The 15,714-nt window shown below is 46.6% G+C and overlaps 1 protein-coding gene across 2 annotated transcripts in view; it reads right to left on the bottom strand.

Moving 5' to 3' along the window:
• Glt1d1 (glycosyltransferase 1 domain containing 1) overlaps nt 1-15,714 on the bottom strand; it is a 99,652-nt gene that overhangs the window by 13,856 nt on the left and 70,082 nt on the right. Inside the window, exons 9-11 of one of the 2 annotated variants that reach the window (XM_008853786.3) lie at nt 13,381-13,424; nt 12,576-12,696; nt 4,205-4,303 (exon numbers count right to left, since the gene is read on the bottom strand). In XM_008853786.3, the coding sequence (XP_008852008.1) occupies nt 4,205-4,303; nt 12,576-12,696; nt 13,381-13,424 (264 nt within the window). The remainder of the gene's footprint in view (nt 1-4,204; nt 4,304-12,575; nt 12,697-13,380; nt 13,425-15,714) is intronic. The other variant, XM_029556452.1, reaches the window with a different exon arrangement.

Here is a 15,714-nt window from a genome sequence, read left to right on the forward strand (position 1 = left end):
CACTTACACACATGCAGGCATAACACTCATACACATGAAATAAAAATTAAATTAATTTTTAAAAAGAAACTGTTCTCTCATCATCATATTTTCGGAGAATTCTTGACAGGCAGGATTCTCCTGGCTTTGCCCCCGGTGTGCTGGTGCCCAGGTCCACCTTGAGCCTGGGTGCTGCCAAGGCCCCTGCCAGGCTTGAGCTCACCATGGGTGCAGCCTTCCTTTCCTGAGCATGAGCCCCACCTGGTGGCTCTTTCAATCCAGCCACACTCACTCAAGTATGATGCAGAGGTCAGTGGACAACTTGTAGGAGCCCAGTCTCTCCTTCCACCATGTAGGTACCAAGGGTTGAACTCAGATCACAAGGGTCAGTGGCAAATACCTTTACCAGCTGAACCATCTTGATGGTCCTAAATTTACATTTGAAACTTGACACTTCCTTGATTTTGGTACTCAAAAACTTTAACATACATGGCACAGCATCTGCTATTTCTGGAAGAAGAGTCCTTATGTTCACCTTCTGGATGAGGGGACAACATGAGACAAAAAGTGGAAACTAGTTCCTTAAACACTGCTACCACCCAGTGGGACCAACAGTCTGAGGGTGGTGTTTCCCAGCACACCTTGTTTTCACCAAACATGGACCACTGACAATCAAAGTCATCTCTGCTTAAAGAAAAACGTATCTTTAAGAAAAGCATAAGCCTTGGATGCAGGGGTAATTCAATGGGTGGAATGCCTGTGTAGCATACACAAAGCACTGAGTCCAACCCCTGGCACTGCATGAACCGGGGGTGGTGGTACATGCCTGCAATCTCAGCACTCTGGAGGCATGGCAGGAGGATCAGCAGTTCAAGGTCATGCTAGGCTACACAGTGAGTTTGAGGACAGTTTGGGCTACATACATGAGACCATGTCTCAAAAAAAAAGTTAGCCTTAAGAAAAAAAAAAGTCGTGGGGCTGGAGAGGTGGCTCAGAGGTTAAGAGAACTGGCTGCTCTGGCATAGGGCTTAGGTTCCAATCCCAGCACCCACATAGCAGCTAACAACCATCTGTAACTCCAGTTCCAGGGGATCTGATGCCCTCTTCTGATCTCCGCAGACATTGTACATCATGGGTGCACTTATATACATACAGACAATACACTCATACACATAAAATAAAAATAATAAATAATTAAAAAAATAAAACCAAGTCATGTAGGCCATTAAGGACAGGGACTGGAACATAAATCTTCTTTAATATTCCAAAATTTATTTTTCTACAGTCATCTAAAGAACAGAAGCTTCCAGTGTGAGCTTCCCTTCCAAGTCCAACCTGAGAGAATGTGAATTCATGGTTTCTATTAAATGTCTTATGGATCTTAATTCTGAAGCTATAAAACAAAGCTATAAAAACACCTAGCAAAATTGCTAAACTCTTCCTTCCATCTTAAAAGGAGAAATAACCAGATTGTTGAGGTAATGAAAAATCAGTGTTGAGTGGGTTTGGAGAGCTCTGTTTAAACTGAAATTTTCCAGGGGCAAAATGTACAAAATGGAGATTGTTCTGTTCCCACACAGTAAAATGTGTCCAATCATTAAAATTTTTTAATCAAAAATAAGTTTTTTGTATCTGGTACAGCAGGTTCCCTTTTAAGGTGCCCAAAGCAAAGGCCCCTCCTTCCAGATTCCTTTATGCTTATGCAAATAGCTGCCACTGGAGTGGGGCCCGCCTCCCACTTTTACCAGTCATTGTCCTGGAGGAAGGACTTGGTGGCAGGCGCTGTCCGAGGTGCTGGACTCCTTGCCGCTGAGCCCCAAATCCTGAAAGTGGGACATCTAGCCTTCGTTTCTCAGTCACAGAAATTGCTCTGAAGCACTGAACACTCTAAGGGGGGAGGGGGAGCTGAGGAGCAGGCTGGGGACAGAAAGGTGGCCAAGGCTACTGCAAGAGACCAACTGAGTTGTTGAGTGCAACACACCCACAGTGGCAAATGCAGGGAGAATAATGTAAAGAGACAGGAAGGATGACCACAGGGTGCAGCAACACCTGCAGGGCAGGGACATAGAGTGGCAGGTGGGGGCCAGGCAGGGCCAGCTTGCAGACCATCACTCAATGGTCTGGCTTGCTGCAAGTACAGTGGGACCACTGGGGTGCCTCATTTGGGGTACCAGCTGGTCTGTGCCCCTCCCAGCACTAAGCTGTAGGCTCCCAAGAGTGTGTTTCCAGCTCCTCCCCCAGCTGTGCCTGGGATTCCTGTTTTCAGTGGTTCCTGAAGCAGTGGAGTCAAGAATCTTTTCTCCAAAAAGACCCTATGAGACTCAAGTGGACTCATCTCCTCTCCAATAAACACACTCCACTTCTGCACTCTCTGGCATGGTCCTCACAGTCCTCTTGTCTTTCCTGTGTGTTGGGGTTTCAGGTAGCCCAGGCTGGCCTTACCTCAAGCTCACTATGTAGCTAAGGATGACCATGAACTACTAATTTCTCCTGCCTCCACCTCCCAAATGCTGAGATTACAAGCACCTACCACTATGTCCAGTTTTATGCAACCTGGACAGTAAATCCAGTGCTTCACGCACACTAGGTTGGCAATCTATCAGCTGAGCCACATCCCCAGTGCCTAAAACAGTCCTCTCAACTTGACCTCACTCTTCCACCTCCTCAGGCAGCTATGCTGCGCTGTTCGGCTTTGCTTACCCTCCTCCTTGGCTAGCTCTCTACTGCTACATTGCAAGCTGCCACCAATCACTGGAGGGCTCCAGACAATACTCACTCATTACCTCATGGATCTGCAGGTTACAGCCCAGCCATGGCTGAGCTGAACTGAGTCCCATTGCTGGAATCTCAAGCTGACACAGGGCATGGCCAAGTTCAGTTCCTGGTTCTTGAACAGTGGTCCCTTTTCTTCTGCTATCTGTCCACTGGGGGCCTCGCTGAGTGCCCAGATTCTATCCAGGGTTCCTCACTATGTGTCCCCCCATCCCACACAGGCCCTGACCTCCCAATCTCTACATGAGATGATCAGGTTTCTTTACAGTCTCAAATAAGGAATTATAGCTAAGACAGAACTAGTAACTAGATTATCATGGATTGAAAGAGCATTTATGGTTACATATTATTTATGTTACATACATTTTATATACATATTTAACTTCTTAGGCTGGTGCTCTGGCAAGACAGTCTTAATAAATGAAGTGCTGATGCTCATACATATTTGAATGCATATTTTAAATTAATCTTGCCCACCCTGCAGCAAACAGTGGTTAATGTCTGAGTTCCTTGGTGGAGATTAATACAATCACAGAGCTGGAGTTCCTTAAAACACATATTTGTTTTTTAAAGCAACAGCTCCCTCCATGTGCTGGGTAAAGTCTGATGGAGACGATGAAGAAAAATAAAACTAAACTTCGTGTGACATCCGTGTCTCGCGCACCGTTTCAGAGTGTTAAGAATTACAGCACGCACCACGCGGAACCAGGAAAGGACTACTGTTTTAAACATCCTTGGTAAAACCAATGTGAAGACACGGGAATAGAAACACATCTGCAAGCAAGTTCTGTGACAGGGTGGGCTGTGTCTGCAGCTCATAGGAGCCAGTGCTGACCGGAGTGAACCTGAGCCTGCAGAAGGCCGGAAGCTGGGCCTCTAGCTCCTAGAATGCACACAAGGTTGCATGGCACCAGGAGGTTAGAGGCCTTTTCCCCGTCTCTGCCAAGACCACCCACTTGAGAGAGACACTTGCTGACAAAGTCACGGTGCATTTGTTTCTGTGTGGGGTGTTTGTTTGTCTGTTTTTTGAGACAGGGCCAGGCTGACCTCAAACTAGCTATGTAGCAGAGAATAACTTTGAACTTCTGATCCTCCTGCCCCCACTTTCTGAACATTCCCTGACAGGTGTACACCACCATGTCTTGTGTGTGCAACAGGTGTACACCCCCAGTCTGGCGTGTGCAGTACTAGGGATGGAACACAGGTCTAGTTGAGCACTCGCCAACTGAGCCACATCCCACAGTTCAGGAATGCCCAGGAATACCCTGGGCTTCTAGCTGCCACATGCCCCCCACCCCCCAGCTGAGGACAGAAGCTACAGAACATGCTGGAGAGCTCTATCTCCACGAGGAGCATAGAGACTCACAAAGGACCTGAGACTCACAGGCACTCTTCATAAACACAGACAGAAAACATGCCGATAAGGCAAACACAGAGAAAGGCCTTTCTTTACCTGAGGGTTTGCAAACAGCAGTCCTGTGACTCCATGCTCCACCACAGCAGCATTCCCGGGGATGTTTCTGGCCAGCACAGGCACCTCCAAGTCCATTGCCTGTGGATATGAGAGAAAAGATAGGGGCCATCATTTAAGAGCCAGACAAGGGGGTTGAGGAGATGGCTGAAGTGCTTGCCATGCAAACATAAGAACCTGAATTTGATCCCCTAGAACCCATGGGAAAAAAAAAACCCAAAAACCAGGCAGGTGGTGTGCACCTGTAATCCTAGCACTAGGGATTGGGAGAAATGGGAGGATCCCTGGATCTCACTGGCTAGTCAATCTAGCCTAATCATCAAGCTCCAGGTTCAGTGGGAAACCTGTCTCAAAAAATAAGGTAGACAGAGATACAGGAAGAATGCATTATCAACCTCTGGACTCCAGATGTACACACATACATGCACATATAAATAAAGAGACACACATGCATACCAAATAAAGAAATACATATGCCGTATGTATATACATACACATACATATAAAAAAGCCAGACCAGCCAATTTGTGAGAGAATAACTTTGGTTAGCTGGATAGACTTCTGATATCCCACAAAACACAGACCTTGCCATAATGGTGAGTCCTGTATTTTCAAACTACAACACCTGGATTCTGACAGCTCCTGTATGCGGACGCTCTTGGAAATGATGCTGTCATCGCTTAAGTAACTTGTCTAACACAATCATAAAGAAATCCACTGTCTCCAGATGTTCCTCTGACCCTCCACTGACCTTTGGAAGTTGACATCTCTACTTGTGGTCACCACTTCCCTTAGTGAGTATTTTTCTTTCAGTGTGGGCCCTGTGGATGGCACAGGGACTAAGCACATCCCTCTGGCTTGCAGACAAAGGTAAAACAAACTGTATTCTCATTCTGAGAATTCAAGCAGTAGCCTTCCTGCTCCCAAAAGTTTGGGGATGAGCCTGTTACATGCCATAGCCTAGGATGAGGTGGCAGGGGACCAGGAAAAATGTCCCCAAAGCCCAATATGCACAGCTAGCCACACTGATGGGGGACATTTTCTGGATTCTTTTCTGCAGCTGAGGCAGAGGGTGGCTGAGTTAGAAGGCTACAGAGTTGTGTTGTTCTGCTTAGACATTTCCAGCCTCCTCCAAAGAGTCTTCTGCTGTGGCTTATACCTAGGCCAGTCTGGCTCCTGGGAAGTTGCCACCAATAGACCAGAGAGATGGCTTCCACGCAAGGTCTAGAGCCTGGACTGGCTGCATGATCAGCAAACCCATAGTCCAGTTTTTGCTATATCTAAATGTGTTCTCAATAATTCGATTCTACCTGGGGTATTTAACCTCACCTCATATAAAGCTAGTTCTAAGGAAGGGCTGGGAATGAGCTCAGTTGGCAGAGTCCTTGCCTACCGTGCACTAAGCCCTCAGTCGATTCTCGCACCTAATAAAATGGATGCGTAATCCCAGAACTCTGGAATTCAAGGTCATCCTTGGCTACACAGCAAGTCTGAAGCCAACCTGGGCTATATGAGATCCTGCCTCAAAAATAAATAACTGAATCTAGTTCTAAAGGGGCCACACTTTGCTCTCAAAAATGCAACGTCGCCCTCCTTCAGCTCCTCAGGAAACTGCCAGAGAGATTTGCAATGCCTTGGAAACTGTCTGGTGCCTCCGACAGAGTATGACACATTGGAGGTGAGCTCTCCATGCACATTTGTAGAGCTCACACCCAAGAAGCATGCATACCAGGTCACTAATAACTCAGCAGCTCACAATGAGGTTGTCGTGTTAGCAGAGGTTCGGGATCTCACCTGGCTCTCTCATTATGCCTCAACTGAACCTTCCTAGGACACTTCAGCTCTGTAATCACAGCCCCAGATGATGGCTCATGGATGAGGCAGGAGGGGCGCATGTTCCTCTAGCTGTCCTATGAGAACTTCTGGTCCTCATCCTTTGGGGAATCAGCCAAACTAGATTCACCCAGGAGTAAACACACCTAGCCCACTGTACAGACAGCTCCACAAACAGGGTGTCTTTCTCAGGTCCTCCCCATCTCACGATCACAGAGGGTCTCTAAATACTAATTTCCCACATCCATTCTGTAGTTAAAGAATGGGATCTATAATTGTCGTTACACTTGGGACCCAGGTAACTAGTTAGCGTGGTGGAAACAGCCGGGATGGCCATGTCTCAAAATCGGGTGCATGGTGCTTTAACGATAAAAGAGCCAATACAACAGGAAAGCGTGGTCATTATTCAAATGCACACACCTAAGAACAGAGCCCCAGGAACAAGAAGGGGAAACTGATAGAGCTGAAAGGAGAAAAGCCTTCCACACCACTGGAGACTGTGACATTCAACTCTCAGCTATCAGCAAAGCAGATAGATAGGTTTTCAGTATCACCAAAAAAGAGGTCAACATTACACACCAACCTGACCACAGAAGACGTTCTCTTCAAATACGAACACAGATCTTTTCCCAGAAAAAGCGCGTTAATCAAATAACAAGACCTGGTACCTCTTAAAACATTGAAATAATGCAAAATATATTGTCTGGTCATGTTATTGGGAGACAGGATTATGTCTACAAGAGAAGGAAAACTACAACTGTAGAATGAAGGATTGGAAGTCAAGATACCAGGACAGGACAGGGGTGCACGTGTGTGCATAGGCATGGTTGAGTGTGCACATGTGGGAATGCATGTGCATGTGTGCATATGCATCCCTGAGTGTGTACATACTCATGCCTGAGCCTGTGCATGTGTGTGTGTGCTCAGTACGATGTAGCAATTTCCTCAGGGTTAAGACATTCTATCTTAGAGGGAAGCTTCTTAAGACACAGGATGTTCTAAGGGTGTGTGTGTGAAATGTTCCATCCTGCAAGGAAGTTCCTTAAGCTCTGGAAGTAACTCAAAGACCTCAGGAAGTCCCTGAAACTGACCAGATTCACTAGTCCCTGCCTTCTCCAAACATATATAAATGGTAAGCACTGCCGACAGACACTCTCAAACCACTTGAGCTGCTGGAAAGAGGCATTCTCCAACTTGTCTGCAAGTTGTGCAGTGCGCTCTAGGTTTCCGGCTTCTGTGAGCTGTCAGCTGTGCTGGGTGGGCTTTTGGTGATGCAGCTGTCCTTGAGTCATTTCTGGTCCTGTAAGTAACCCCTCACCTCTACTCCTGTAAGTAACCCCAATAAAACTCATTAGTTCACCAAGTTGGATTTTGGTTATATCCTTCTTTGGTCTGTCACACATTCCCTTGCTTGGATGAGATGTTTGATGTGTCACACAACACATGTGTGCACATGCATGTGTGTACCTCCTCCTCTTAACTCACCCCCCAGGAGGCCTAGAAGCAGGGATTTCCCAGAAGGCCATGCACACCAGGCACCTGTTTGGTTGTTACTATCTTCTCAAAAGGAAACCAGGAGTCCATGGGGAGATGGCTAGTCTGGGAGCTCAATGGGGAAAGGCCAGCACTACAACTTCCTCAAGTTCAGGTTCATCTGCTTTGCTCACTTCTTGCGGTGTCTCCGCCCCTCACAAGGAAATAACAGGAGGACAAGGACTCTGCTGTGTTCTAATTGTTGCCCTTTCGCTGAAAGCTAGCTGGGGGCCAGATCATCTCAGACACTGCTGAATGAAGAAACAAGTGACTCCATTCACTCAGCTAATGGTCACCGTTTATCCACGGCACTGTACTGGACACCGGGCAGGACAAGGGAGTTGAGTAGGCAAAGCCCTGTCCTGGGGGAAAGTAGTGTTAGTAGGCAAGATTTGCCCTGCATTGGGAAGCTGAGCCTTGAAGGGAGAGAGACACTATAAAGTAGAATCAGAGAGGTTTACAGTGACAGAAAACTGAATTTGATGCTGCCTCATGAAATAAAAACTGTGTCTTTAAGAATGGAAAAGTAAACACAGAGCAGGCCCCAGAATCCAAGCGTGATGAGAGGCTGGTCCCGAGGAGAGCTGCAACTGGCAAAGCTGTGCGCTAGACAGTGTTTGGAAATGGGTGTGCTGGCATTCAGAGCACATTCAGAGCAGGGAAAAGGGGGCGGGGTGGCAGGGAAGTTTAGTGCTTGCAGCAGACACGTGAAATGTCAAAACACAAGATCCACAGTTTCCCTCCATCAAAACCCCCTGACCTTCTCCCTAGAGGAACTTTGCCTCTTCCTGTCAGGGGGATGGAAACTTACTGCAGGGCCCTCTAAACACCCCTGTAGCTAGCCCACCATCCTCAGCAGAGAATATACGGTTTACAGACACAGTCTCTAATGTTCATGGCTGAGAAGTCGTGAGAAATTCAGCTGCTGGGGTGGCACCCCAAAAGACCAGACTGAGGACAACACATCACCTATGTGCTTCCTGGTGGTTCAGACACTGAGGCTGAACACTCTTCTGTACAGATTCTCTCATGGGGGGTGGGGGGGTTGCTTGCATTTTGGTGGCATGACTGACCACATAAAGTGATCAGGAATTGTGCAAGGGAACAACTTGGTCTCAATGTGTCATTCATACAAACACATACAGAACACACATCCCCACAGCATCGGGCCCAGAGCGTTTCTCAATAGGTGTGGCCAGTGGTATGTGGTACAATTATTTGATACAAAGAACTGCCTGGCACCTTGCAAAATTCCCCACCTCCTGTAGCTTCCCCCACCCAAAATAAATTCCCATAACATCTTTCTAGTATTGACATCTGAAAAGAACCTTTGCTTTTCAAAAGAGTAAGGAACAGGCATGCCACACGTACCTATATAAAACCTCACACACACACACCCTGGTATCAAGATGTCACATAGTCACAACAGCTTTTAGCTTTTGAAATGCTGTTACAAGGTCCTTCAGGGTTCTCATCATTAGAGCTAGTGCTGCAGAGAGAGGTCAAGGATGGCTCCATCTTGCTCTTAGTCTCAAAGTACCATCTTCCTTTCAACCAGGTAGCAAAAACTGGCCCTGACATACATTGTGTGTCTGAGTCTGCATGTGCCTATGTTGGTGCCCTGGGAGGGAAAGCTGTGATAAGACAATCCATTACATTCTTTGTACCTGGAGGGGTGTGTGTGGGTACACATGTGTGTGCATGTGTGTGAATGTGAACATGAGTGTAGAAGTCCGAGGAAGACCAGGTGCTTTTCCTCAGAGACCAACCATCTTGTTTTCTCAGACTGGGTCTCTCACTGGCCTGGAGCTGACAGATTCTAATTGGCTGGTTAGCCAGCAAGCCCCAGAGATCCCCTCGCCCAGTGCTGAGGTTACATGGCCACACCTGACTTTTTTACATGGGTTCTGGGGACTGAACACAGGTCCTCAGGCTTTGTACAAGCACTTTACTGACTGAGCCAACTCTTCGGCTCCTTCTTTACCTACTTTTAAGGAAATCCTGTGCAGGACTCAAATTCACAGTATGTCTGAGTGAACAGCAACTGGCTCGCTTTCAGAAATTATCATTCTGTTGCTGTCCATCCACCTGAGGTTTGTTTTTGAGCGTTCTAGCAGTAAGAAGCCTGCTTTAGCTAATGGGGTTTTTCACATGGCTGCATGGGCAAACAGATTGAGAAAGGTCAAAAGATCGCTTCCCCCTCAGCCACAGACACGCGCCCCATGATTAACCACGCTGGCCATCTGAAGTGATCCTATGAGACAAAGGCTCCCACTCCTCCAAATCAGCTTCATTCAAAGCCCTTCGCACAATGGTTGTTTTAACTTCTCAAAAAGAACACAACATCAACACTTAGAGGCCGTGGAATTGCTAACAGCTGCTTTCCTCTGAAGTGAGTGCAGCAGCAATTTCTCCACAGTGAAATGCTGGGTGTGCTGGTTATAAAATCACTCCCCCGACTCCAGGCATGCAACCTCTTCTTAAAAAGCTGAAAAAAATGAATGTGTATTTACATATATTGTAACAATTCAGCAACTGCTCCACATTGGTTTGCAAAGGTAGTGCTGAGAGGGGATGGTACTGCTCCAGTGGCTGGTGCTGAACGCCCAGTACAGGCCAATACTAATCACCAAGATCAGGTACAGGTGCTGGCTTCTTTCCTAACACAAACATAACACAAAGCCTCATTTTATGGGTGGTGTGGTGTAGTATATATGGTTCAGTTTGATTTTGTGACAGGATCTCCCTGTAGCCCCAGTTGGCCTAGTACTCTTTGTGTAGACCAGACTGCTAGCCTCAGTGTCACAGAGATATGCCTGCCTCTGCCTCCCAAGTGCTGGGATTAAAGGTGCACCTCACCATACCAGGCTTTGTGTTTTGCTTTTTTAAATGATGCCAGATTAAAAGAAGATATTGAGCACATATTATGGTTTGAAAGTGAAATGTGCCCCAACAGGTTCATGTGTTTTAACACCTGGTCTCCAGCTGGTGGTGCTGTTTTCAGGGGATGGGGGGGGATTGTGAATCTTGAAGGAGTGGTCCAGTACAACTGAGGTGGGTCACAGGGAGCAGGCCTTTGAGAGTTACAGCCTCACCCTGCTTCTAACCCATTCACTCCTCCTAGACCCTGGGATGTAAGAGCCATGCCCAACACTAGACACAGACTCTTCATCCAGCACACCTTCCCTGCTATGATGTGCCAAGCCCTCTGAACCCATGTGGCAAATTAAACACTTTCTCCCATAGGGTCTTGCTATGTGGCTGTTCCTGGCCTGGAACTCCCTATGTAGACCACGCTGGACTCAAGCTTGCTGCAACCCACTAGTCTCTGCCTCTTGAATACAGGACACAGGATTAATCATCCCTTAGGAGGGAGAGAATGATTTTCCTTCTTCACTGCAGTCCTGGACCACTGGGTTTGTAAATGGTCCCTCTTGTCAGTAAGCTGGGCACATTCAAATGCTGTCCACAGGAATAGTCAATGAAATGAGGAATCTGTGTAGGAGGAACACAAGGGACCTGAATGGAAGGTCTGGGGTGCCATCTGCCCAAATCCTTCCCTCTTGCAGCTGGTCAGCATCTAGGTACACCACTTTTGCCTATGCATCTGAACCATAGGCAGCTCTCAGAGACACCATGCATGCTGAGACTCCTGTTAGAGGGCCATGGGGGTAAGGGCCATGCTGAAGCCTGGTCTAGACAGGTACGTTAAGCCTGTCATTAGAGTATGCTCTCTGTCAGAGACACACATCACACACACACACACACACACACACACACACACACACACACACAATAAATTTAAAAAAAAAGAAAGAAAAGAAAAAGCACCTTTAGCTCCGCAGGTAAAACTGTCAGGCTTTCTAGCTTTTGTTTTTTTGTTTTGTTTTGTTTTTTTTGACAGGGTCTCCCTAGTCCTGGCCCACCTGAAAGTCACCATGTAGACCAGGCTGGCCTCAATTTCACAGAGATCCACCTGCCTCTGCCTCCCAAGGGCTGTGAATAAAGGCTTGCTTTATTGAGGCAATGTTATTAAGGGGCTCCTAAAGTCCTACCCCTAGCTGAGAAGGAGTTGATCACTGCTGAGGGAGGGAACGTTACTTTCCTTTGGGGATGTGGCCAATGGCAGGTTGCCCAAGCCCCAGTGGATGGCCCCACATCCATGCACTTACAGGCAGCCCTAACTCACTCGACTCAGAGAACTATTAATAATAATCATCATTTTTAAGAGAGGACATGAGGTCAGGAGGGAGACAGGTTGGTAAGTCCTGTCAGGGAATGGTGAGAAGTTAAATGGGGAGGTGGATAAGATCAAAATATATTACATACATGTATGAAATTTTCAAAGAATAAATACAAATATTGTATTTTAAAAAAGAAGGGCTAGAAAGCACCCACATGTTGGATCTGGGTATCCAATGACCATCTTCTGGCCTCCTCAGGCATGAGGCACACATGGTACATGTATATACATATAGGCAAAACACTCATAAATATAAAATTTAAAAAACAAACCTTAAAAAAGAGCCACCCATATCAGATATCTACAACTACCTGTAACTCCAGCTACAGGCAATCCAGTGCCCTCTGACCTCTGCAGGCACCGGTACACACATAGTGCACATAAATTCATGCAGGTACACACATACACATAACATAAAAAATCCAAATCTTAATATGTGTCTTTTTTTTAAAAAAAAAAAAAGGGGGTGATGGCTCAGTGGTTAAGAACACACATGCTCTTGCAGAGAACCAGAGTTAAGTTCCCAGCACCCACATCAGGCATCTCATAACCACCTGTAACTCCATCTCCAGGAGATTCAACACCCTCTTCTGGCCTCCACAGGCAACTGCACTCACATGCACATACTCCCACATAGACATATATGCATACACATTATGAAATAATAAAAGTAAATCTTTAAACAATGAAGAAGAAAGAGAGCAGGGCAGCCCACATCCAACCCTCAGCACTCACTGCTGTTACCTCGAGGATGGCTGCTGACATGCCCTCGGAGATGGAGCTGTTGACCAGTGCAAAGCAGCTCTTCAGTACCGCGTGCAGATCTTCCTGGCACATTTCTCGGATAAGCCGCACCCCGGGAGCCCTGAAGTGGCAGGAATGGCGGACACAGCAGCTGCTTCAGCCCTTCTAATAGCCCAGCTCAAATCTTAAGTGAACAGTTGATATTCAACTTGTCTAACCAGTGAAGCTGGGTCTCTGTTCCTGGCAGAAAACTGCAATTCATAACAAATACACTCACAAATTACAATCCCAAGAGACTAGCAATCCGTACCTTTTACCAGCCAAGCGTAAGAGAGATGCCCTCATTCTTCCAACTCTTTCTTATTTTAAATCTTCCAACTTTTACCCAATGTGAGCCACGAAAATCATCTTCTGGAGGCAAGTTTCACAAAGCCAAGTGTGAGTGGAGGCACACACCCAGAATCCCACGACTCAGGCTCTGAGTTCCAGGCCAGCCTGGGATATATATTATTCTGAGCTAGCTGAGCTAGCCTGGTATATGCAGTGAAATCCTATCCCAGAAACAGACAGGGTGGTTTGCACTGACCTTTGCTCATGACTAGAGAAGTGGGGCATCTTAGGCTGTGAGTGTGTTTCCTCTCCTATACTTGGAGTCCAAAGCATGACTTTGTGGGGTCCTGAGAGGATTAAAGGAGATAGTGTGCATCTACTTGGAGCAGGGTCTGGGGTGGGCAAGCTTAGACTCATATACCACACTGCCACTCAAATTTAAGTCTGCAAGATGCCACCTATCCTCCAGCCTTACCTCCTTACTCGGTCTTTCACTTCCCTTGTAAATGTTGGATCCACCTGGAAAGAGAGGGACAAGAAACACCTGAAAAGCCTGACACTTGGGCCAGTGAGATGTCTCAGCAGGTAAAGGTGTTTGCCACTAAGACTGATGACCTACCTGAGTTTGAAACCCTGAGCCCACATGGTGGAGAGGACTGCCAAAAGTTGTCCTCTGACCTCTACACATGCTCCATGGCATGTGCATGTCCCCCCAATAATACATATTTGTTTAAACCTAACCTTGTAGGGTGGACTAGGCATGTAGCTCAGGTGGTAGGGCACTTGTCTAAAAGGCACAAAGGCCTGGGTTTGATCCCCAGCACTGCATAAACCAGTTGCGACAAGAAAGGCCTGTAATTTCTGCACTTGGAAGGAGGCAAGAGGATTAGGAATTCAAGATCATCTTCAGCTACATGGAGAATTCCTGTCCAGCCTGGGATACATGAAAAAAACCCTGTCTGAAAGCTTGTCATAAGTCCCTGGACCAGGACACACGACCACAGAAAAGCCCACCCAGCAGTTCAGAAAGGAAGGAAACAGGAAGAGAGGTACAGCTGGAGTCCAGCTGTTACACAATGAAGGCAAAAACAGAAAGACAGAAGGGGGCAGAGGTTGCTTGGCTTCTGCAGGACAGGCACCAACTAGGAGCCCTGGGGATACCTGAAGGCTTCAAAGGAGAGTGGAGAGTCCCTAGGACTTAACTGAATTGAACAGCACAATCCTGCAGGGAAAGGCGTGCTTAAAATATGCAGATGAAATTTACCATAAAAACAATGAGAATGAGTGGGAAGCCTCAGTAAGTTTCTGAAAAACTACCTCATGGAATTTAAGTTTTGTTTTTAATGGGGAGCCTTGTCAAAAACACAATTTTAAAGGCAAGGGTATGCTCATCAGCTGATGAATAACAAAATGTGTTTATTCATAAGGCACAGTATTATTCAGATGTAAAGAGGAAGAACTGATTCTGCAACACAGATGAATCCTGAAAAGGCTACACCAAGCAGGGCGTGGTGCTGCGCACCTGCAACACAGCACTCTGCAGGTGGAAGTGGAGGAAGTCCAAGGTCATCCCTGGGTACACAGAGAATTCAAGGTCAGCCTGTTCCCAAAGCTGCTGCTTAATTCTTCGTGCTTACTTCAACGCACCACGAATTCTTCAACAAGACACTCAACAGACTACCAGTTAGCCCCTCACTATGTCTCACTAAACTGCTGTTACCGCCAGTGAATGCAACTTTAAAACAACTGAAGTTTTCTTCAACTGATGCGACTATAACACAAACTTCCAGGGCCAATGAGGTAATTCAGTGGGCAAAGGTGCTTGTCACCAAGCCTGATGACCTGAGTTTGATCCCTGGGACCCAAGGCAACATGGCATACACACACCCACACACATGAAATAAATAAATAAATAATATAGTAATAAAGTAACAAAAAAATTTAGGGGTTGAAGAAATGGCTCAGTGGTGAAGCATGCCCGCCACTCTTGCAGAAGACCTGAGTTAGGTTCCCAGCACCCACACAGGGAGGCCCACAACCGCCTGTAACTTCAGTTCTTTGGGAATCCAGTACCACCTTCGCCTTCTGGGTTCCCCAGGCACTGCGAAAAGCCCCCCACCCCCAACACACATACAATAAATCTTTTAAAAACTTTTTAAAAATCCTAGGCATTTCTTCAAAGACACAAGCAGAGGCAGCATGACCCCAGCTTCCTAATGTGATACTGGCAGCTCCTCCCACCTGTGTCTCTAAAAGGGCTGCAAGGGAGTCAGACTCAATTTCTGTTCTCATGTATGCTTTGCCAGTGGCAATCATGAATTACAATCATGCTGGCATAAAGCACATGCCAAAACTCCACTAGCTTATAATGGTGGCTGACATGGTACCATTTTCCAGAAACTTGGTTTCATTTTTTTCTGACAAGGATGTGCTGTGTAGCACATGTGTTGAACCCTGAATCCTTCTGACTTTACCAGTGCCTGCATGTGACCCTCAGGGGACGGTGATGCTAGGTTTACTGATGGCCCCTGAGGCCAGCACATCACTGGGAATTTGTGGTGCTAAATTATATTGACTATGGATGCGTAAGAAATTATAATTATCCTAGAAAGATCTGTGCAGAGCAAAGCTCATAGATGTGAGCAACTTATTGCTCATTGCAGTTGTGTCTGTTAATAACGAATACTCAGTAACCACTCACGATGGAGCAAACCTGTGCTAAACTCTTCACATTCATTAACTTGGTTCCTGCATCAATGTTAGTGCTGTACCTGTCTACAAAGAGGACACAGAAGCTCAGAGAGGTTCA

The sequence above is a fragment of the Nannospalax galili genome, unplaced genomic scaffold, assembly GCF_000622305.1.
Source record: "Nannospalax galili isolate Female #2095 unplaced genomic scaffold, S.galili_v1.0 scaffold566, whole genome shotgun sequence".
Taxonomy (NCBI): Eukaryota; Metazoa; Chordata; class Mammalia; order Rodentia; family Spalacidae; genus Nannospalax; species Nannospalax galili.